Genomic DNA, 23806 nt, shown 5'->3' on the forward strand with positions numbered 1-23806 from the left:
AAACCTGGCATAATATCAAAGTGACAAATAAGTTTAATTTTCTATTTATGAAAATAAGGATGTGCTGTGAAAAGTCTGAAGTCCAATGTTCAGGAAACTGTAATTGCCAAGTGAATACGTAAAGCACTCAAATAACAAATATTTATTATTTAGTCCTTTAAAAATAATTTACTTTATTACAAAGATAGTAATACAATTTTTAGAAAATACATACATGTACAAAGATTGAAATAAAAAAACTCATAAATATCCAGATTTAAATGTCAGTGTATATCTTCCTGATCTTTTTCTATTATACTGTATATATCAGCATCTAACCTGCTTTTTTAACTATGTCATGTACATTTTGCCATATCAGTACACTTTTTTCTGTAACATTATTTTTTAGAGCATATCAAACCATAGTTTATTTCACTGATCCCCAATTAATTCATAATTAGAATATTTCATGTTTTTCCAGCATAACAGTTCTAGAACATCTTTGATTATAACCTTTGTGTAAATTCCTTTAAGTATTGAGTCAAAGGAGACACACATATTTTCAGGAATTCTGTATAAAATAAATACTAAACTAGACTCCAGGAAAGTGATATCAATTCACATTCCCAATAGCACTGTCCCAATGGGGCTAATTTATCTCCTTTTTAATCTCGGGGTTATTTCCAGTTATAACATCATTTTTATCTCTTGATTCAACAATTGTACTTAGAAGAAGCTCTAAAAATCCCAAACTGAAGCTTCCTTTTAGACCCTCCCTATTAAAATCCACATGAAAGAACAGAATTCAAGAGCCATCAGCAAAATGGAGGAGTTAAAGTTACTGGCTTCTGTCCCCACCACATAATTTCAACTAAGCAAATACCCAGTGGCAAGATTATTGCCCTGATTATCCCAGAAATTGAGAGTGAAGCTGTGACAACTCACTGGACCACAGAGCCAAGAAAAACCATGATCAGAGGGTAAAGAGAATGGTTCTGTTTGATCATGACACCCCTCCCCCAAGCGCACATAGCACCTCACTTGGAGAATTTCTCTGGAATCACAATTTCTACAGTGGGAAAAAAGAGCAGGAGGTGGGCATTCACCTTCCCCACCATTCTGAGACTTTTCACAGGGGCACACTATGGTCCTTTCCCACTGGAAGCACTGCAGGTGCCAGCAGGGTTAGCCTACTAGGTGTAAATTAGAAACAAAGAATGGGGGTGGGGCTTACAGCAATCAGCAAACAAATCACAAAGCCAACTGTAGGGAACCTGGGCTTAGGGCACCATTTGGCACTACACGGGCTGTAGCACTCACGGGCTTAAAGACCAAAAAAGACAGTGTGCTTACAATTTCTGGACAGACCTACTGTACAAGGACAATCACAGACAAAGCCAGATTGCAAAGACTGTTTATAAATACCTATATATTCAATGCTCAGATATCCATATATAACTACAAGGATGAAGGTCAGGGAAACATGATGTCACCAAACAGACAAAGTGCCAGTGACTGACTCTAAAGAGGCAGAGATACATGATATTCCTGAGATAATTCAAAATAGCTGTCTGAAGGTATAAAACTCACTGGTAAAAATAACTCAGGATGAAACCCTGTCTCTACTAAAAAATACAAAAATCTAGCCAGGCGAGGTGGCGGGCGCCTGTAGTCCCAGCTACTCAGGAGGCTGAGGCAGGAGAATGGTGTAAACCCAGGAGGCGGAGCTTGCAGTGAGCTGAGATCCGGCCAGTGCACTCCAGCCTGGGCGACAGAGCGAGACTCCGTCTCAAATAAAAATAAAATAAAAAAAAAATCAGGAACTGATAACCAAATGATGATGATGATGAACAACCTAGAGGACTGGTTGAATTCGTTGCTCAAACTAGAGAAAAACACTGTCCTACTAAATGATACCATTTTAAATAAACTGATTGGTCATTACTGTCAAGCAATTGAAGTAATTTGTCCAGATACAAATAAAGATGAAGGTTTTGCTCAAATTCAAGTGAGATTTAAAAGCTGAATTAAAAGCTATTCAAGAGTCAGATGACGCATAAGCGGCTATAGCAAACTCCAAGACATTTGCTTTTGTGCATATATTTTCTGCACAATTTGAAATGTCTCAAGGTAATTTCAAAAAAAGTAAACACCTTCTTCATAAAGCTATAAAATATGGAGCAGTACCACTAGAAATGCTGCAAACTGCCACGCAGAATTGAAACCTCCAAGAAAGGAGCTGCTTTCAGAGAAGGAAAAGAGTTCATCAACATTGACAATATTAACTACCCAAGAATCATTCTCTAGTTCATTGGACATTTACAGAATAGGAACATGCTGTAACTAGGCAATTAGGCAACAGAAAGCAAAGGCATCCAAATTGGGAAGGAGGAAGTTAAACTGTCCCTGTTTACAGATGACATGATCATAAGTATAGAAAATCCTAAAGACTCCACCAAAAAAACTGTTCAAACTAAAACACATTCAGTAAAGTTTCAGGATACAAAACCAATACACAAAAACTAGTATTATTTCCTTTTTTTGAGACAAGATCTCACTCTGTTGCCCAGGGTGAAGTGCAATGTTGCAATCACAGCTCATTGCAGCCTCAGCCCCCTGGGCTCAACCAATCCTCCCACCTCAGCCTCCCAAGTAGTTGGGACCATCACATCTGGCTAACTTTTGTATTTTTTGTAGAGAAGGGGTTTTGCCATGTTGCCCAGGCTGGTCTCAAACTCGTGAGCTCAAGCAACTCACCTGTCTTGGCCTCCCAGAGTGCTGGGATTACAGCCATAACACCAGTATCATTTCTATACATTAATAGTGAACTATTTGAAAAAGAAATCAAGAAAATCCCATTTACAATAGCTACAAATAGATACTATATATATATATATATATAAATAAACTTAACCATGGTGAAAAATCTCTAAGATGAAAACTATAAAACACTGATGAAAGAAACTGAAGACATAAATAAATGGGAAGTTATCCTGTGTTCATGGATTGAAAGAATTATTTCTTAAATGTTCATACTGTCCAAAGCAATCTGCAGATTCAGTGCAATTCCTATCAAGATACCAATGAAATTCTTCACAGCGATAGAAAAAAAATCCTAAAATTCATATGTAACCACAAAAGACCTTGAATAGCCAAAGCAATCTTGAGCAAAAAGAACAAAGCCGGAGGCATCATAATACCTGACTTCAAAATATACCATAAAATTAAAGTTATAAAAACAGCATGGTAGTGGTATAAAAATAGATAGATAGATCAGTGGAACAGAGAACCCAGGAATAAATCCACACATTTACAGCCAACTGATTATCAACAAAGGTGCCAATAACACACATTTATTGAAAAGAAAGGACAGTCTTTCAATAAACGATGCTAGGAAAACTGAAAATCCACATGCAGAAGAATGAAATTAAACCCTTATCTCCCACCATATACACAAATCAACTCAAGATGAATTAAAGACATAGATGTAAGACCTGAAACTATGAAACTGCTAGAGGAAACACAGGGGAAATGCTTCACTATATTTATACAGGCAAGAATTTTATGAACAAGACTTCAAAAGCACAGGCAACAAACGCAAACAATGGGCAAATCAAACTACATCAAATTAAAAGGCTTCTGCACAGCAAAGGAAACAACCGACAGAGTGAAGAGACAATCTATAGAATGGGAGAAAACATTATATTTGCAAACTATACATCCGACAAAGATTTAATATCTAAAATATAAAAGGAACTCAAACAACTTAATAGTAAGAAAACAAATAAGCCTATTTAAAAATGGGCAAAAGACCTGAAGAGACTTCTCAAAAGAAGACAAGCAAACAGCCAATGGATATATGAAAAAATGTTCATCACTAATCATCAGGAAAATGAAAATCAAAACTACAATGAGATATCACCTCAGTCACCTCATACCAGTTAAAATGGCTATTACCAAAAAGACAAAAGATTAGCTTTGTTTGGGCCTTTCTTGGAAAAAAAAAAAAAAAGACAGAAGGTAAGTGTTGGCAAGGATGTGGAGAAAAGGAAGTTTTTGTATGCTGTTGGAGGAAATGTAAATTAGTATCCCCATTAAGGCAAACAGTATGGAGGTTCTTTAAAATATTAAAAATAGAACTACCATATGATCCAGCAATCCCACTACTGGGTATTCACCCAGAGGAAATGAAATCAGTATATCAAAAAGACATCTTGCACTCCCATATTCACTGCATTATTCACTACAGCCAAGATATGGAAACAACCTAAGTGACCAACAGATGAATGGATAAACAAAATGGACATAAACACAATGGAGTACTATTCAGCAATAAAAAAGAACAAAATCTGGTCATTTGCAACCACATGGTTGAACCCCTGGAGAACATTATATTAAGTGAAATAAGCCGGGCATAGACAATGCACGATCTCACTTATATTTAGAATCTAAAAAAGCAAATCTCATAGAAGGAGAGTAGAATGGTAGTTACCAGATGCTTAGGTGTTTGAGGGCAGTGGGTAAGGGAGACCCTGGTCAAGGATATATAATTACAGTTGGATAAAAAGAAATGCTGGCTGTGGTGGCTCATGCCTGTGGTCCTAGCACTTTGGGAGGCTGAGGCTGGCAGACTGCTTGAGCCCAAGAGTTTGAGACCAGCCTGGGCAATGTGGTAAAACCTCATCTCTACAAAAAATACAAAAATTAGTCAGGCACAGTGGCACACACCTGTGGTTCCAGCTACTTGGGAGGGTGAGGCAGGAGGGCTACTTAAGCCCTGGAGTTTGAGACTGCAGTGAGCCGTGATTGTACCACTACACTCCAGCCTGGGGGACAGAGCCAGACCCTGTCTCCTCCAAGAAAAAAAAAGAGCTAAAAACCAGAATAGGCAAATATATAGAGACAGATATTAGATAAGTAATTGCCTGGGGTCAGGAGGTATATGCTGGGGGAGAACAGAACAAGGGAAGAGAGAAAAATGAAAAATGATTACTTATGGTTAAGAAGTTTCTTTATTGGGTGATGAAAATGTTCTAAAATTGATAGTGGTGATGGTTGTACAACTCTGAGAACATACTAAAAACCACTAGACAGTCTATTTTAAATGGGTGAATTGTGTGATATGTGAATTACATCTCAATACAGCTGTTTTAAAAAGTACTGAATTGTTACCTCTTCAAAATGATGGATGCTTTGCTAAATTGGCAACGTACACTAAGAACACGAATGTCATTAAACACCTTTGCCTAGTGGCTGAACCAGAATTCCAGCCCCAGGACTACTGTTGAGGCCACATTCTAGGTCCCCAAAAGTGGGCTCCTTCACACCAGGCACAGTTCCTCACTGTAAACTTAGCCTACAGAACTGACGGCTAAGCAGTTCCCTGCTGGGCCAAGGAAGCGCTGAAGGACGACAGGACCACTAGGATGCTAGCCAGGAGCAACTGGAATGTGAAATTCTTAAATGTCTCCAATATGGCACAGAATGACTTCAAAATTCAGCTGATAAAATTCTTGGATAAAAAGAATTGCTGGGTGTGGTGGCTTACGGCTATGATCCTAGCATTTTGGGAGGCTGAGGCGGGCAGACTGCTTGAGCCCAGGAGTCCTGGGCAACATGGCAAAACCTCATCTCTACAAAACAATATAAAAAACACACCTGTGGTTCCAGCTACTTGGGAGGGTGAGGCAGGAGGACTGCTTAAGCCCAGGAGTTTGAGACTGCAGTGAGCCGTGACTGTACTACTGCACTCCAGCCTGGGGGACAGAGCCAGATCCTGTCTCCCCCAGGAAAAAAAAAAAACAGCTAAAAACCAGAATAGGCAAATATACAGAGACAGATATTAGACAAGTAATTGCCTAGGGCTAGGAAGTATATGCTGGGGGAGAGCAGAACAGAGGAGGAGAGAAAAGATGTGCCTACCAAAAGGACATGGGGTCCTCAGCTCAGGGCAGGCAAGGTATGGGACTGCCTTATTTTACCCTGGCATTTAGGACAGTACTCCACAAACCACAAATTCTTATAAATCACAGCCAGTAGAAGTATGTCTCAAAATCCAGAAAGCTATTTAAAAGAGGTCTCAACACTTTGAGATGTTAGTCTTGAAATAAGTTAATTTTTCAAATTATATTCATTCCTCTAAATGGATTAAATTGCTATTTCTTGACCTGGCAAAATTTTACCTTGGAAGATCATTCAATAGAGCAGCACTGTGCCCTTCTCTAAGTCTGTGGTTTTTGTATGGGCTCCTGCCATCATTTTTCACAGCTCTTTGAGGAGCAAAGAGGTGGAGGACGAGGTAGACACTAAGTAGCAAGTTGTGATAGGAATCAGAAACAGATACCAACTTCTTGAATCTCAACTAAGGTTTCTTTAGCCACATTCTACACAAAGATAAAATCTTAAGCCATTCATTAAAATCTTCAAAATTATGTGTATTTGATAATAAACATCATATAGAGCAAATGGTTAAGTCACTAATACCATTCTCTTTAACAATAATTTCAGTTTTATAAAACTACTTTCAGATATTGTTTCATTTTGTATCATGATTTTTAAGTTTTCTCACTACAGCTGGAATTAATTTTGTTACAACGAGGAAGAAAGGGTTTAAAAATTAAAATGGCATCTTCTAATTTTAAAATGTTAATTTAACAAAATATTCCACCCTATTTAAACATTATTAAACACAGGCCAGGCATGGTGGCTTACGCCTGTAATCCCAGCACTTTTGAGAGGCCAAGGCAGGTGGATCACGAAGTCAAGAGATCGAGACCATCCTGGCCAACATAGTGAAATGCCATCTCTACTAAAAATACAAAAATTAGCTGGGTGTGGTGGGACGTGCCTATAGTCCCAGCTACTCGGGGGGCTGAGGCAGGAGAATCGCTTGAACTTGGGACGTGGAGGTTGCAGTGAGCCAAGATCGTGACACTGGCACTCCGGCCTGGCAACAGAGCAAGACTCTGTCTCAAGGAAAAAAAAAAAAACTGAACCAAGCAAACAAACAAAAAACCATTATTAAACATCAAAAGAACCATTCAAATACACTGGTTTTACCAAAAAACATGAAAAAGCCAAAATATAAATTTTCATGTTAGCTAGTCTTCGATTTCTTCATCTTGTCCTAAGCTACTTAGGCCTCAGTTTTGTAATGTGACATTAAGATAACGTTTACGGATGGGTGTGATGGTTAATGCCTGTAATCCCAGCACTTTGGGAGGCCCAGGTGGGCGGGTGGCTTGAGCCCAGGAATTCAAGACCAGCCTAGGCAACACAGTGGGACTCTATCTCTATGAAAAATTAAAAACTAGCTGGATGTGGTGGTGCACACCGGTAGTCCCAGGTAGTCAGGAGGCTGAGGTGGGAGGATGCCTTGAGCCAAGGAGGTCAAGGCGGTGAGCCATGATTGTTGCCCTTCACTCCAGTCTGGGTGACAGAGTGAGACCTTGTCTCAAACAAAACAAAACAAGAAAATAAAAGATATTGTTGATCATGTCCACCTCCACAGGACAATGAGATAGAATTATAATAGGAAATATGATAGGTATGTTTTAGGGAGAATGAGCACATCTACCAGTACTGAATCAGCTTTGATGTTCAGAAACATCAAAGAAATATGGTCTCATCACCTAACACAGATGATACCTTAGAAGTTTCCTTTGTTTCTACTCTAAATAGAAGGGTCTTCTTTCCAGAACGACAGATCCGATGCACTGCGGAAGAAAGAAATATAAGGAATTACAACCTAAACCCAAAACTGGCCCCAGGAAGAAACTAATTGGAATGGCAGAAGGAGCTCCCAGCGAAAAGCTGTGTTGGCTGGGCCAGCTCTCCAGGCATCAAGAGGGGAGTGGACTCAGGTGGGCTTGAGTACTCAGCAAGAGAGAGAGGGACCCCAAATGCTGCAGCTTTGACACCCCACAGCGCTCTGAGTAACCAAGGCAGTGGCAGCGGGGTGACAGAGGCTATACTTTCTGTCACTGGGCTCCAAGGGGCAGGAGCAAGCAGGGTGAACACACTGAAATGCAAGACTGACTGTGCGCTACAGGCCGTGCTGAGCTAGAGCCTCTGCCTGGAGGGAAAGTACCCCCAGCTCCCAGGCCACAGCTGCATGAATTCTGGCTACTACACCAAGTCTAAATACATGAGGATTTTCACAACGTCAATGAGAAATTGTTCTTTAAAGTCTGAATAAATAAATTCTAGCTTTTCTTTTCAATGTCTTAAAAACAAAACAAAACAGACATGAGTAACACGAAGTGATATGTTTATCCAACTGTGTGCCATTAAGTCAACTTTTAGTTAAAATGTTAGAGAGGGACAAATAAGTACAGTGTGTCGATGTGCGGTGCTGTGAGGACACAGACCAGTGATCAGAACACAACGCCTACGGCCTCTCCCATCCTGACAAAGTCTCTGCATGCCAACTCCAGCAACAGGGTGCTAGGACAGCGCAGGGATGAAATACTGAAGGGAGACGTCTTCGTGAAGCAGATCAAAATGCACCATCTTGTTATTCACAATATCTGGGAAGAGAAAAGCCATGATTTTAAAGATCTAGTGCAGCACACACATTTTGATATCTACTTTTTCAGAACAGCCTTCCCAGCCTGTGCCTCCTGTTTTAGGCATCTGTCTTCCCCGAGGCAGCTGTGGAGACCACAGTCTCTCACTCTCACTGCCACAGCTGAGGCTGCATCACTGGCATTTAGGACAGTACTCCACAAACCACAAATTCTTATAAATCACAGCCAGTAAAAGTATGTCTCAAAATCCAGAAAGCTATTTAAAAGAAGGTCTCAACACTTTGAGATGCTAGTCTTGAAATAAGTTAATTTTTCAAATTATATTCATTCCTCTAAATGGATTAAATTGCTATTTCTTGACCTGGCAAAATTTTACCTTGGAAGATTATTCAATAAAGCAGCACATCTACCAGTACTGAATCAGCTTTGATGTTCAGCACTGGTGGCTTCCTGCAGCGAGGAAAGGAAGAGTGAAGTGGCCCAAGCCCTTGGAAAAACACCCAGCAGGCTGGCTTTCTGGCAAACCACATTCACCCACATCAGCATCCTTCTGCGGGCAAGAGCAGCTCCTCACCAGTGAGTGGAGGAACTGTGCTGAGAAGAGTCGAGAGCCAGGATCCCCCAACACCTGGGACAGACTGTCACACACTGCTGCATGGGATGGACCCCTGCATCTCAACAGTCCTGCCAATCCCGTGAGGGCCATGGGGGATGGCTAAAATCCAAGGCATCAGGCATGCAACCAAGCAGGGAAGTAAAGAGCACATGACGGCGGGCAGGAGCACACAGTGTGACAACCACCCCAAGCTCGGGGAGCTGCAGCACAGCAGCCGAGGAAAGCTCTCCAGCACATATGAGTGAGTGACAAGAAACCATGTGTGAGCAGGCTGCAGAGAGGCCAGTCCCAGGAGACGGGAGGTCGGGGAAAGGACCGGAGAGGACAAGCAGGAAGACAAGCATTCTTTAAGAGAGGTGGTGCAAGGGCACAGGAGAGGCAGAGACTGAGGGTGGCAGGACCTAGCTAGAGGAGGGGACAACTGATTCGACACCTGAAGGAGACTGACAGAGACAGAAAAGGGGCTTTGGGAAGTTAAGAAGGTATGAGAAGTTCAACCTAGGGTTGTTTTTTTTTTTAAATTTTTTGCTACATCACAATTTGCTGGTCCTCCTTTCTCTGCTACACATGGGGACACCAAAGTGAATGTTGAGAAGACACATGGCTTAGTCAACCACCTTTGATAAGAACTCTTCTGTGTTCCTCATCAGCCTTGGATTCAGAAGGTCCCCAAAATACCAAGTTCAAAGACTGATGTTGTGCAGCACAGGGACCCCCCAACCCGTGTTTCCACACTCTACATAGACGAGGAGTATTTCACCCTCTCACCATTCACACTGTGCTTGTCAGGACCAAGGGTCTGGGCATTGTATAGGAGCTTGGGAGAAGTGCAGCCATGAGGCCCAGCCCAAACTATGAACAAGGAGTCCCTTTACACGACCTCCAGGTGACCTCCATGCACATCAAGGTTCTGAGAAGCACCTTTAAGGACCCGGCACTGCCACACAGCTCCCACCATGCTTGGCCTTAGAAATATGACACCATTCATGTCAAAGTTCCTTAAAAAGCAGCACAGGTACCTCACTCCAAAACTCCTCATGATCTGGCCTCATCTAGCTTCTCCATCTCTACCCTCAGAGCTGCTTCTCTGGCGGTATCTCCTTCTGTGCCCATCACTCCAACTGATGCCTTCCCCAATTCCCTAACACCCATTGCTCCTCCCATGGTCTCTTCTGATTCTCTTCATGTCTCTCGTTCAAAAGGGCTGGTCCTTGACATTGCCACCTAGAATGTTCTGTTCCTTCTCTACAGCACACTGCAGATCCGAAGGGGATGAGGTGCAGCGTTGGCCCAACCTCCCTCTCAGCTCAGCCTGGGAGCTATTCTACAAAACGTGGAACTTCAAATCCAGGCTGCAGTCGCTGTCATTTCAGTAGAAGGTGACAAAAATGCCTTGAAAAGCTCTTGGCAGGTAATGACCTTCTCATGTGTGGTCAGCAGATGAATAGCGCTGGAGCAGGTGTGTGACCTCACAAGACGGGACCCAGCCAGAATCAAGAGGCAACTGTTAACCAGCAGCCAAGGGATAGATATGGGGCAGCGAGTGCAGGCCAGCATAGCCACAGAAAGGAAACAAGGCATCACAAGGGAAAACTTAAATCCAAGCCAAACCGTGTCTGGCACTCTGAGTAGGTCAAATTAGATGGCCATGGAGAAGGTGAGATGATCTGCACCCATCTTCCCGAGGGCGTCTCCAGGTGCGCTGGCCAGCTGAGGCAGCACACAACCCACCTATCAACCAGTGTGGCTGCCGGTTGCAGGCGCTAACAGAGTGCCCAGGGGTTGTTTCTCTGCTGCCACCTTAGGTACTTCTAAATCCAGGAAAATTAAAAAACCCGACTGTCCTAGGAAGCTAAAGTCCACATAATTGAGCTTTTTTTTTTTTTTGGACTTATGAGACTATATGCAATCTGTTAGATTAGAGTTGACTGAAGTATTTAGAATATGAAAGAATATGAAAAACAAAAGAGAGAAGCACACTCACTGCATAAGGCTTTTGTGGGATTTACTTGTTGTCCAGCAAGAAACTGTAGGAGCTTCCTAATATCTATGTGCACTTCAGCCATGTGTTCCACGTTTCTGTCTTGATGGGTGCTTTCAGAGGCTAAAATGATAGGAATGCGTTTAAATACAACATCTTCGCACATAACAGGAAACCTGGAGACACTTGCATTTTATCTGAATAAGTGATTCACTTCAGCACTGGTTTTAGCATCCTGGAGAAATATTGCAACTTGTAAATGTTGTCATTCATTAAGCATTAGGTCCTAACTATTTAAAATACGATGATAATTTCCAGGCATCTTTATTTACAGGGGACTTGAAATATAACTCAATCTCCCTCTTTAGGTCAAAGAAAATTGCATTTATTTGTACTCACTCACTATGTATTTTAAGAGTGAAAATATATACATTAACTAATGCAAGGGCCTGTCATTCTCAAGTGCAATTAAAAAAAATCCTTTCAACTTCTGAGAAAGTACCAAAGGTAAGTCCCACCTTATGTTTATTAAAAGAAACAAAATCAGAATGAATCACTTTACACAATATTATCAAAGGTATAACCACATGGATTTCACTCTGCCGGAACAGGATGCTCTTAATTAGAAAGTAAACATTCCTTCCAACTCTATGCTAAAATCTGTGCTTATATTCAAGCAAACTTGTAGTGACTTAATTCTAAACGTAACCAGGGCCGATTTTATTGGTTCTGGAACACCAATGTATCATAAAATGATTTTCTCATCATCCCCAGGTGTTTCTCCCCTGGTCCTTTGCCTGCTTTCCTGCTGAGGCAGCCCCTGCTACTGTGCAGCTGCCCACTTTCCAGCCATGATTCTAACCCCCTCTTGGCTTATGACTCACCAGACTGTACAACCATCCCCTCTTTCTCCACTTGCTGAACTGACTCTATCGTCCCTTATTACCTTGTATGAGATGAGAAATGTCATCAAGTGAAACAGTTTTGCATCTGCTACACTAATTTCTTACCTGTGGAAGTAACTAAAGGAGGAGAATATAAGAACAAATGTATCTACCTTTCTGAATCCATTCCAGGTGAGAAATGGAAATCTTTAGGAGTAGAATAGGAATTGAAGAGCTGGAAGGGATCTTGGAGGTTATTTAACTTGATCCAAATTCTACAGAGTATGGAGACCCTGCACAGATTGGTCAGCTACTTGGTGGCACAGCTTCTCCCTCTGATGGCTAAATGCTCCACTACACCACAGAGATACGTAGTCCAATCTCAATTCCTTTGTTCTTTACCCAAGCATGAAACAAAGTCAACTGAATTTCAACCTTTTTACATTAAGAGACCTCAATAGGTAGGTTATCTGAAACAGTTAACTTATCAAAAGCAAAATATAACCCACTAGAACACTTACCTAAAGGAGGATTTCCAAGATCTTTAAAATGAGTTGTAACACATACTAATTCAGTTTCTATTTTCAAATTCAATTCTCCATCTAGGTTTGCTTCAATAACCTGCAAATTGAGTATTTTACATAGTCTTAGAAAAGGAAGACAAAAGGAAAAAAACTCCATGGGCAGCAGCTTTCACACAACCAGATGACAAAGTACCCTACAAAACCTCAAAACACCTCAGAGCGCCCTGAGATCCCCGTGCTATCAGCGAAAGAGAAAAGATAAGGCCCAAGAGCCAAGAACTCAGAAACCTCCCAAAAATCCCAAAGGGGAAGTCCCCCTGCCTGCCTCCCGGAATGGAGAACACAGTAAAGATGTGAAAACAGGTAGAACTCAGAGAGGACTTGCCAGGAGACTACAGCAGCACAAGGGCAGGGCTCTAGGGAGGGCTGGGTGGAGCTGATGAGAACTCCCTCACAGCAGGAGAGAGTCTTGCACTGAGAAGGAACCACGGGAAGTAAGAGCCTCAACTGAGCAGAATGGGTACCTCGGGCAAAAAAAAAAAAAAAAAAAAAAAAAAAGGAATGAAGCTTTAAAAGAACGAAAAAGAGGGACAGATCTCAGAAAGTACTGGGGACGTGGTGAGGATGCATGTTTTAATATTTTATGGTTACAAAGAATAGAGAATTCTAGAGTCATTAAATTAGAAAATTATTTTGGTCCACTTTCACTCCTACAATGAAACTTCCTCCTAAAATAACCAGAAAAACCACCTACAACAGCAACAACAAAAGGATTGTGGTTGACTTCAATATAGTAATATTCTGAAAAAAGAAAAATAGAAATTATAATGTCCAAATAGCACAGAAACTAAAGACACTCTGCAAACCAGATGCAGAGAGTAGCCTATTATTTCAAGGCCAACTAAAACAAATGAACAATAATAAAAGCTATGACAGAACAACATGAATCAGAACTAGGGAAGCTCAGACATGAGATGACCAGACAGTATGCACATATGAAAACACAGCTAACAGCACAGGAAGTAATTAGAAACACAAGGAAAATTTTCAGAAACAGAAACTAGTTTAGAAGGAAGAAGACTAGAGCAAATAGGTGCCACAGAGAGAACAGTAAGAGAAACTGGGATGGAAAGGAGAAAAATAAAATTTACCAAACAGAAACAAAGAGATGAAAAGGATCTGACAGAAAATAATAAAGATGGTGGAGAAGAACCAAGCCCTCTGAGTACCAGAAGAAAAAGAAAGCACTGGAAAATAAATGCTATCAACTATAGCTCAAAACTTTCCTGAAGTGAATGAAGAGTTGGGCCCACTTACTGAAGGGACACACCACACACCTGGGAAAATTGACCCCAGATGGTCAAGACAGTTGGATTTAAAGAAAATGGGAAAAATCCCCAGAGTATTTAGTCCCCACCTTCAAATGAATAAATCCAAGCTGTGAAACAAAATCAGAATGGAATCAGACTTTTTGATAGCAATAATATACACCAGCAGACAACGCAGTGCAGTGAGCCAAACTGACATTATAAACACATGATAACCAATGGAATCCTATTCCTGTGAGTCCTTTCTGAGTGATATGCTAGAGAATAAGCTTTTGAAAACCAAAAAATCATTGGAGAACTTACAGCATAAACAGTGTGAGCCTTATTTTGACCTTTGGAACCAAAACTAAACAATAGGAGTGAAGAGGACAGAATAATGTGTAGTAATAAAATTTTATGCTCTGATGATGTAGACATAATATAACCATTACAAAACAGGAAGGAGGAAAATGAGAAAAGAATGTGGAAATCAGTGTCTTATTTTTATAAAATATAATAAACCATTTGTCATAAATACACATTTAATATGACTATAAGGCCTTTAGAACTTCATGAGAACATAGCCATTTATTTAGAAAATAAACTCACATGTTGGAAAATGAAATTTCCAAATCCAGAAGGGTCTGGGGCTGCTGTCGGGTTACCAGGACTGAGGATGGCTGAGCTGAACTCCACATGCCCAGGCTACCAGACTTCTGCCTCTCCCTCACATACCATCAGGCGCCCCTCTTCTACTCCTGCTCTTGCTGCCTTAGGACTGTCTCCATAGGTCACAGGGGGCCTCCTTTCCTTTGAAGCTCCTCTCTACCCACCCCAGCAACCAATCAGTTCTTTTATTTGGATGGAACCTAGAAATGAAGCATATGCCACAGTGTGGTTTGAGGTTTTGCTAACCTATCCTGGTCCACTCCCGCACCTACAACGAAACTTCCTCCTAAAAGAACTAGTACATATTATTTCTCTTTTTGACATTGATATCTGCTCAATGTTAAAGCCTAGGAGGTCTCTGGAAAGCCCGTGTGTAGTCTGCCAGACAGCATTTTGCCATCTTGTACTATAAAAGTGTCATCTAGCAACTAGTCTTATTTAGGGCCATTCCATCCTCACAGTGCCACAGAGAGAAAAGAGAGAAGGCATCCTGTCTGCACAGCTCTGTATCAGTGTCCATGTTTACTGAATACAATTTAGTGTTCTTTGTTCCTGTTCCTTAAAATTGGTGAACTCTGAATAGTTTTCATTCCAAAAACAAAGTTTTTCTAACTTGGGTGAGCTCTTATTTCTGAGTTTTTTACATTAATAGAAAAATAGTGCCCCAGACTTACTTGTTATATAATCTACTTTGAATGAGAAATACTCATTTTCAACCCTTTTCTTTCATTAATCCAAAAAACAGATTGTTATATTTCCTAACCCGCTTTCCTACAATCTGGAACACTAGGTGACTGAAATAAAATATATAAAACAATCTTTGTGAATATGCTGGACTGCTTACTGGGGCTCTGTAAGGTTAACACATGACTTATGCTCATTTGTTCCAAACAACCACACACCCAAGATCTGTAAATTCCCATTGTTTTGAAAAACAATGGTTTTAGATATAAATAAATAAATACTTATTCAAAAATGCAACTTGCAATGGTCCTAGATGCACTTCAGGCTTAAATGTTCTCTTGCATTTTCTTTGAATTCCTAAAAGTGTCAGTAACAGAACAGTAGATTCTAACTCCCTCCTAAATGTTAACACGTGGTACCTAGCACATGGTGGCTTTGAGTCAATACTTATTGAAGAAATTAACAAACAACTAATTCTCCGAACACTGGTCACTCATGTCTATTTTATGATTCGATTATTTGGAATATGATGCACATCAACACACTTGATTTCTTAAGTATCAGGGTAAGATCTTTTCAATGATGTCCTTAAAATAGTCACCTATTGTTTACTGAATGCTGACTATACTGGGCACCTAGTAAAAATTGTCTCTAGATTTATAAAAAGTGACGAGGCCCCTGTCATAGCTGCACTGTTATCCCTATTTGGGGTAGTACCCAGCACTAGGGCACTCACTGCACAGCGCAGCCTGGAGCTGAACCCAGGTGTGTGGCTCCAAAGACTCCCCTCTTCCACATCATGACTCTAAACATAGACTCTCTGGTTTCCATCATTAAGGTGACCCTGCAAAGCTGTTTCTCAGATAACATTTGAAGTACAATATAGTACGGCACTGATATGGTTTGTTTTGGCTCAGTATTCCCAGCCAAATCTCATCTCAAATTGTAATCCCCAAGTGCTGACGAAGGGGGCCTGGTGGTAGGTGACTGGATCACGGGGGCAGCTTATCCCATGCTGTTCTCATGATAGTGAGGGAGTTCTCATGAGATCTGATGGTTTTAAAAATGACAGTTTTTTCTGTGCTCTTCTCTCTTCAGCTGCCATGTAAGACGTACCTTGCTTCCCCTTTGCCTTCTGTCATGATTGTAAATTTCCTGAGGCCTCCTCAGCTAGACAGAACTGTGAGTCAATTAAACCTCTTTTGTTTATAAATTCCCTGGTCTCAGGTAATATCTTTATAGCAGTGTGAAAACAGAGTAATACAGGCATAAATCACAAAGTACTGTTACGTGATGTGGTCTGAAGGTAGGCAGCATTGACATCCCCCAGGAGCTGGTCAGCAATAGTCTCAGGCTCCAGCTCAGACCTCCCAAATCAGAACCTGCACTTTAACCAGATCCCAGGGGATTCACACACATGGTAGAACTTAGAAGCAATGTCTTAGAACATGATGTCGATTCCCTTCAGTTCTTGCTTATTTTTCTGTTCCTGCATGAGTCACATACACAACCCACCCCATCAGTCACACTTCACATTTAATGAAAGGAAGTGACTGGGCATGTCTAATGGGAAGGTGGACATTTTTAGTGTGTTGAGTCTACCATTTTCCTTAATTCTACTGCCTGTAATATTCAGACACAGAATTCTGGATACCCAGGAAGACCTCATTATGTACTTTGCTATAGTAACTTGATTGATTATGTATTTTGCTACAGTAACTTGATCGATTATGTACTTTGCTACAGTAACTTGATAACTTTCCATTTAGTAATTCCAGATTGTAGTAGCCACTCCACAAAATGTCTGTTTTTTAAACTCCAAAAAAGAGAAAACAAAACACCTCTGATGATTCTAAGCTACCCTTCTACGTCTCTACTTTGCTGAATCATTTTCATTGAACAGAAAGAACAAACAAATGCCATCCTTCAATTAACCGCTTTGTCTTTTCTCTCCTGGGCCTCTTTGAATTTCTCTGGAAGTCCCCCAGAGTATCCCTAGATGAAGCCAGCCTGACAACTGGATCGACATCACTGCAGTCACAGGTGACACCAATGTCGGCACAGTGCACACTGCTTCATGGAAAACAGATTTTAAATTAAAATGAGCTCTATATAGAATTTATGAAAGAAAAGCCTTGAGTTAGGTCCAACGACAGCAATGCTCTTAGTGAGCAGAACTCTAGAAAAAAACAGCCCAATGTACATTTTCTAGGCTTCAAAATACTTTTGTGATTTCAAAGACCTCTTGAAGCTAAATTTTAACACTAAAATTTAACACTAAATTTTAACACTAAAAATTTAACACACTAAGAATGTCCACCTTCCCATTAGAGATGCCCAGTCACTTCCTTCTTTCATTAAATGTGACACTTACTGCTGCCTACCGAGTGGCAATCCCAAACTGGGCAGCTGGGACACAAAGATGATTAAGACGGGGTTTCCCTTATCAAGACGCTGGTGGTTCAGGAGACCTTCAGAGATATTAGCAGGTGATTTACCATGTACACTGGACAGCTCAGCTCCATGCAGGAGGGGCTTCCAGAGGGGTGGTGGGGAAAGGTCTGTGATGAAGCATGAGAATGGCTAAGTGCCTTCCAGGGAGATGGAGAGAAGCAGCCATGTGCGAAATGGCAAAGAAACTGAACAGAAAAGAAGAGGCATTGTCGGGGAATACCAGAACCCAGCCTGGTTCTGCAGGGAGGGTGTGGCAATACAACAGAGATGTGGCTACAGAGGTGGCCTGGTATACTAGGAAGATCAAAAGTTTACGCTTCATCAGGTGGACAGTGGTTTTTAAAAGATTCAGGGACATAACCAAGTGTGTTCTTTGGAGTGGGGTAGGAGGGAGCAGGGGGCGGGGGAGGGGCAGTGAATGAAGGAAGAACTCAGAATAACCCCAGGTATGAATGAGGATAATCCACATATTTCCCACCACTGTCACACACTGTAACATTTCGAGCCACGTGGCCATAGGAGACTTTCACAAAATAAACAGAAAATAAACAGAAATATAAAAGTGCCCCCTAGCTTGGTGTGAGGGGTGCTTGGAATAAAGGCTGCTATGGTGTGGCATACCTTTGTCCCTGGCTCACTGAAAGACATTTGGCATGCAGACAGGAAACTCCAAACTCACTGTCAATCATATCAGTGACTCATAGAAAAATATGGGCACATTAGCAGGTAAAAGATACAGTGTTCTGGCCAGGCGCCATGGCTCACGCCTATAATCCCAGTACTTTGGGAGGGATCATGAGGCAGATCACGAGGTCAGGAGATCGAGACCATCCTGGCTAACACGGTGAAACCCCGTCTCTACTAAAAATACAAAAACAAAACAGTAACTGGGCGGGGTGGCGGGCGCCTGTAGTCCCAGTTACTTGGGAGGCTGAGGTGGGAGAATGACGTGAACCCGGGAGGCAGAGCTTGCAGTGAGCCGAGATCGCACCACTGCACTCCAGCCTGGGCGACACAGTGAGACTCTGTCTCAAAAAAAAAAAACAAAACATAATGTTTCATCCAAAATGTAAGAGGAAAAACAGGCAGAACGGCTGAACAGATCCTTAATATACTATAAATATAAACACAAGGGATTAAAGGCAAACATAAAAGCTTTCCTCAGTGAATGAGACTTGAAAAGTACTGGAATAGGTTTCTAAATCCAACTAGCAATCTGCAGGTTCTCAGCACTAGGCCAGGTCCTCATGAGTGGGAACTCGGTTAGGAGGTGCCCATCTGCGTAGACTGCTGCAGGGTGAGCTAGAGCACCCACGCCACCCCACCAAATACTTCAGAGTTCTTTTCTAAAGAAGTTGTGACTTACGAGGTGATTGCTGATGTTTTTCATTTTTTCCACAACACTCTTCATCGTCTTCAAGACTGGTAAATAAATACTAACCTACAAAACCAATGAGAAAAAGCACAAGTATTAAAAATATTAATATACTCTAGTAATGACAAGGGCTCCATAACTAACTCTGGAACACACTGCATGCTCAAAAACTACGGGACACTATTTTACAATTTTCTGAATAAAGTTCTTTGAAAAATATAAAAAGAAAACCAATTCTATTTCACTAACTCAAGGATGCTCAAGCGAAATTAAAGACTGGAATGCCTGCCTCTGGCTACCTCAGCAGCCATGTCCCTGCGGGCATTCTTCTGGCTCAAGAAGGCATAGGGCACTTCAGCTGAGATGCCCCTATATTGGTCCAGGGGGAATAAAACTCAGGCACTCAGCAGGAGGCCCTCCTCTAAGGGACATTTACACATATGATTCAGGGGCCTTTTCCATGCTCTGTGCAGAAATACGGCAGAGAGTCACTGCATCACACCTGAGACTGTTACCAAGAGTGCTCTATACAACAGGGGTTTTTCGAAATCAGTGTAGAAGTCGTCCAGTAAAAGTCAAGTAATTATTTTACCCAACATATTTTTGTACTTTCTTCTTAAATAAATTGTGAGCAAGAGGAAATGGGCCCTTTGGCATCATCTTTACCTTCTGGGGTTCTAGGGTTAACCATCGGCATGACTGTTAACCCATATTAGCCCTAAACCATGAAATTCCTCTCTTCTTGGCTTTCGTGCACATCCAGATATCGCTCCTGACTGGCTGAGGAAAAGATCAAGTCTTGGAAACCCAAATTGGTGTCTAAGGTCAAGAATACTAACGGATACTAATTGTCCTCCAAAGTATCATTTCAGTTGTGTTTTAAATGATGTTGCTGAGTGAGACATTTTCTACATATAGGAAGGCATGACATTTCTATCATATGCAACATGTTTTAAGATGTTTTATGTAAATAACAAAAGGCAAATATTCTAATGTTTTCCTTAAGAATCCTTTAACAATAAAATATACTGCAAGACTACAACTGAAATTAGAGAATTCAAGTCATGCCATTTAATGTGGGGTGTACAACAGGATTGCAGGCATCACCTACATCAGGATCTGGGACCACCGGTTCTTGCAAGTCCTTCCACAATTTCCTAGGAATCACCTTTATAGGGATGTCATGTGTCACAATGCGGCTACTGCTTGACATAGATAACTGCCAAGAAAAGAATTAATTTAAAAATATTTTTATGTTGTTAATATTAAGCAACAACAAAACAACCCAAAGACCCGAGGACAAAAAAGTTGAAATGCCAAATCTAAGTGGAATGCTGTCAATTTATTCACTGAAAAGCCATTCGACCAATATTGATGGTGCCAATATTTACGGAACAGACTCTGGGTACTTTCAGGAACTGGGAAGTGTGGTAAATAAGACAAAAAGGTCCTCAATATTCCAGTGGAACAAACAGATCAATAAAAATGCAAACAAATGAAATTGCATGACATGCTCATTAGAGTCGTGAGAAAGCAAACCACAGTGACCAGAGTGAGTGTGGGGGAGTTTCCTTAGACTGACGAGGTGACATTTCAGATACCACCAAAAGCAGCAGCCGTGGGAAGACAGGAACAAGGGGACAGGGTTTCAGGCTGGGGAAACAGCACATGTAAAGCCATGAGGCAGAAAGAAGCAAGCCTGCTATGTTGATGCAACCAAGAGAAGGCCACTCTTTGGGCATAGGACACTCAGGGGGCTGCAGTTTCTAAACAGTTAAAAGGCAAACTATATTTACTTCTAGGGGCTTCTATGAGACTCGCAGAACAAAATATCTTGCACTTTTGGACATAAAATATTATACGTTACTATCTTGCTTTTCCTTAATAGGAAAAACATACCAAACTTATGTTGTGACATGAAATACCCTAATTAGCTCTAAGAACTGCCTGACTGCAGAGTCGAGAGTTATGAAGAAAAGTTGGGTCGGGCGCGGTGGTTCATGCCTATAATCGCAGCACTTTGGGAGGCCTTTGAGAGGACGAGGTAGGTGGATCACTTGAGGTCAGGAGTTCAAGACCAGCCTGGCCAACATGGTGAAACCCCAACTCTACTAAAAAAATACAAAAATTAGCCGGGTGTGGTGGTGGGCGCCTGTAATCCCAGCTGCTTGGGAGGCTGAGGCATGAAAATCACTTGAACCTGGGAGGCGGAGGTTGCAGTGAGCCGAGATCGCACCACTGCACTCCAGCCTGGGTGACAAGAGAGAGACTCAGTCTCGGAAAAAAAAAGGAAATACGAACCTCATTCCATGAGTAACAAGAGCTACTCTGGGTTGTATGTGTGCGCATGAGGTTGTGTATTTGTGTGTTTGGAGGACAGCTGTGCACTAAATTCATCTGGCAGTAGCATATAAAACATATGTGTACTGAACAATGAGGGGCCATTTAAAGGTTATCAGAGCAGATGAGGCAGGGTAGGAGTGGGGAGAAAATGTGTCAACGGTGAAAATGCATAGAAACCATGATTTCTAGACAAGGTGACAATACCACTACAAGAAATAGAGAGGCTGGAAGTTTTATGGCTTGGAAAAAGCAGCAGTCTAGCCGAATGCATAGGATAACAACACTATTTTAAAATGAGGAGGAACTGACTCTAATGCAAAATATAGTTATGGACCAGCTCTTTAAATTTAAATAAACCAAATAGCTTTCAACAATATTTATTGCTAAAGAGGCTAGGCTAACTATGTCTATTCCTTCGAAGCCAAGACTTCTGTGGGAAATTTCTGAAACCCTGACTCTCCTACTCACCAGCTCCACGGAGACTGTGAGGCAGGGAAAGTGTTTATTAGTCAGTTTGATTTTCAAGGCTCTGGCATTCTGGGCAGTTTTCAAGGCTCGAGATAAGTTTTCCGATGTTAGCTCTAAATAAATCTCATTGTTTTCTGCAGAGACACCCTCCATTTGAAATTCGTTGAAGAAGTTCTCCTAAGGGAAAAACATGGGGGATGAGGCAGGGCACTTGTGGTCTTTCCAGAGACAATCTGCAGAGTGTGCAGGCCTCTCAGAAGTTTTTGCTCACCTGTTCCAGCTCACACCACATGCTCACTCCTCCATTAGCCAGCTTGTCACAAAGGATGAAGTTAAGCTTATCAGGGCTGATGCGGAGGGTGCAGGTTTTGGCAAGCTTGGCTATCATGTTACTGATTCCTAAAGCAGGGGTTAAAATAAGGAATCACTAAAACGCACATCATGCATCCTAGAGACCAACTTATTTTACAGAATTTCTTGTTCATCATGGTGCAACTTCTCGGTGGAAAAATAACCACTTACATTGGTATCACACTGGAAAGTATGATGTCACGCAATTCTCCCAACAAACCCGGGGAGATGTACAGCATACATCATCAGTGCTCAAATAAAAAAACAGGCACCTACTAGTCATTCATTCATTTCACACGAACTTATTGACTACTGGGTACCGCAGTACAGAGTTCAATGCAAGGTTAGGCACTGTCAGGGTGGAGGGACGAATGGGGCCTTGAAGGAACGTCAATGCCTGATAAAGCCGTCTGTGGGAGCAGTGGCCGCTTGCTTTTAAAGCCGCGTGATCGGAATCAAGTTTCAGAAACGTCCCTTGAAAGCCGCCTTCACCCCAAGTGCCCTACGATCCGACCCGCGCACTCCCGGCCCATCATCCCGCGGCCTCCACCAGCACCCCTATGCCTGCCCCATCCTCCCGCGGCCCCTCCCGCGGCCCATCCCGCTGCCCCTTCCACCGCCCATCCCCGCTCTGATCTTCCTCCGCGGTCCCCACCGCGCGCTCACTGCTTCCTTCCGTTCCTCCCTCGCTCCCCTCCGGCCTCCCTGCTCACGTGTGAAGTGGTTCAGACAGGCCCCGTCCACGATCTTAGCCCGAAACCTCATGGCCGCGCCTGCCGCAGCCGCGACGGCCTCTGTGGGTAACAGATAAGTGTCGCGCAATGAGTGTCCCCGCCCGGAAACACGGCGGCGCGCACAGTGGTTCCGCCCGGCTCGGGCTACCCGGCTCTTGCCAGGATTGCTTCCGGGCCACGCCCCTGGGGTGGTGGGGCCAGGGGTCACGCCCCAGAGAAGGTGGGGTCACGGGTCAAGGATCACAGGTCACGCCCCGAGGAGGTGGGGTCCCAGTCTCCGGGTATGCCTCCGCGCTCCGGGGTAATGTGGGATCTGCTTTTAGTGAGGCGGTGGCTTCAAGCCCCAGATTTGGGGAGGTGGTTCTGAGAATTCACGTTTTGAAAGAATTTTGTGACACCTGCTCCAAGTGCTATTTAAAAATATCCAAATAAAATTAGTCGTTTATAAAGGTTAAACAATATTATCTTAAATATACCTCTCTAAGGTAGAGCAGCTTTAAACCCTCTAGCCTCCGATGACGGTACCGGTACTTTGGTATTGAAGCATCTTGGTTGATTAAGGTTCTGAAAACTGTTTTAAATGACTTTTTAAAAAATTTAACATATTACTGGCTAGTTGGTAAAGACGGGATGCTTAAAGAACACTGACGTTAAGTGGTAATTCTGCAGTTTGCCTCAAGATGAACTTTATTACATCCGATAAAATTCTTATTAGCATAAATAATGTCATTAGGTTTTTTTAAAAGGAAAAATTTTAAAGGGGGAAATGAAGCAACAATTGTATCTAATTTGGTTTTTCAAAGACTAAAGATTATCTATGTTAATTGTTATTTTTAATGCCCTCTGCAAATAGGAGCGTAGACCGTTGTCTTTAACTTGACATATAGAATCAAGACAATGCAGATGATG

At 42.0% G+C, this 23806-nt stretch overlaps 1 protein-coding gene across 5 annotated transcripts; it reads right to left on the bottom strand.

Moving 5' to 3' along the window:
- Nucleotides 1–122: 122 nt before the first annotated feature.
- On the bottom strand, nucleotides 123–23024 carry LOC105492351 (HUS1 checkpoint clamp component). 5 transcript variants are annotated; one of them, XR_011622368.1, is made up of 9 exons: nucleotides 22877–23007; nucleotides 22084–22211; nucleotides 21813–21989; nucleotides 20113–20220; nucleotides 18993–19067; nucleotides 12510–12609; nucleotides 11108–11227; nucleotides 8349–8507; nucleotides 123–7694 (listed from the first exon to the last, which is right to left on the bottom strand). XR_011622368.1 is itself a non-coding variant. In XM_011759362.3 (8 exons), the coding sequence occupies exons 1-8, from the start codon at nucleotides 22926–22928 to the stop codon at nucleotides 8425–8427; spliced, it is 843 nt and encodes a 280-aa protein (XP_011757664.2). In that variant the 5' UTR covers nucleotides 22929–23024; the 3' UTR covers nucleotides 8232–8424. The 5 variants fall into 5 exon arrangements, 2 of the variants coding, with proteins under 2 accessions (XP_011757664.2, XP_011757665.2); XR_011622367.1 differs by having other exon boundaries at nucleotides 8314–8507; XM_011759362.3 differs by lacking the exon at nucleotides 123–7694 and having other exon boundaries at nucleotides 8232–8507; nucleotides 22877–23024.
- Between the last annotated feature and the right edge of the window lie 782 nt (nucleotides 23025–23806).

The sequence above is a fragment of the Macaca nemestrina genome, chromosome 4, assembly GCF_043159975.1.
Source record: "Macaca nemestrina isolate mMacNem1 chromosome 4, mMacNem.hap1, whole genome shotgun sequence".
Classification (NCBI taxonomy): domain Eukaryota; kingdom Metazoa; phylum Chordata; class Mammalia; order Primates; family Cercopithecidae; genus Macaca; species Macaca nemestrina.

Excerpts from the sequence above, each read along its gene's own strand:
- LOC105492351 (XM_011759362.3), bottom strand. The coding sequence starts at position 22,928 with ATGAGGTTTCGGGCTAAGATCGTGGACGGGGCCTGTCTGAACCACTTC. Across the intron at positions 22,212-22,876 it reads CTGTCTGAACCACTTCACAC|GAATCAGTAACATGATAGCC; the intron begins GTGAGCAGGGAG and ends CCCCTGCTTTAG. Across the intron at positions 20,221-21,812 it reads TCACAGTCTCCGTGGAGCTG|TTATCTATGTCAAGCAGTAG; the intron begins GTGAGTAGGAGA and ends TTTTCTTGGCAG.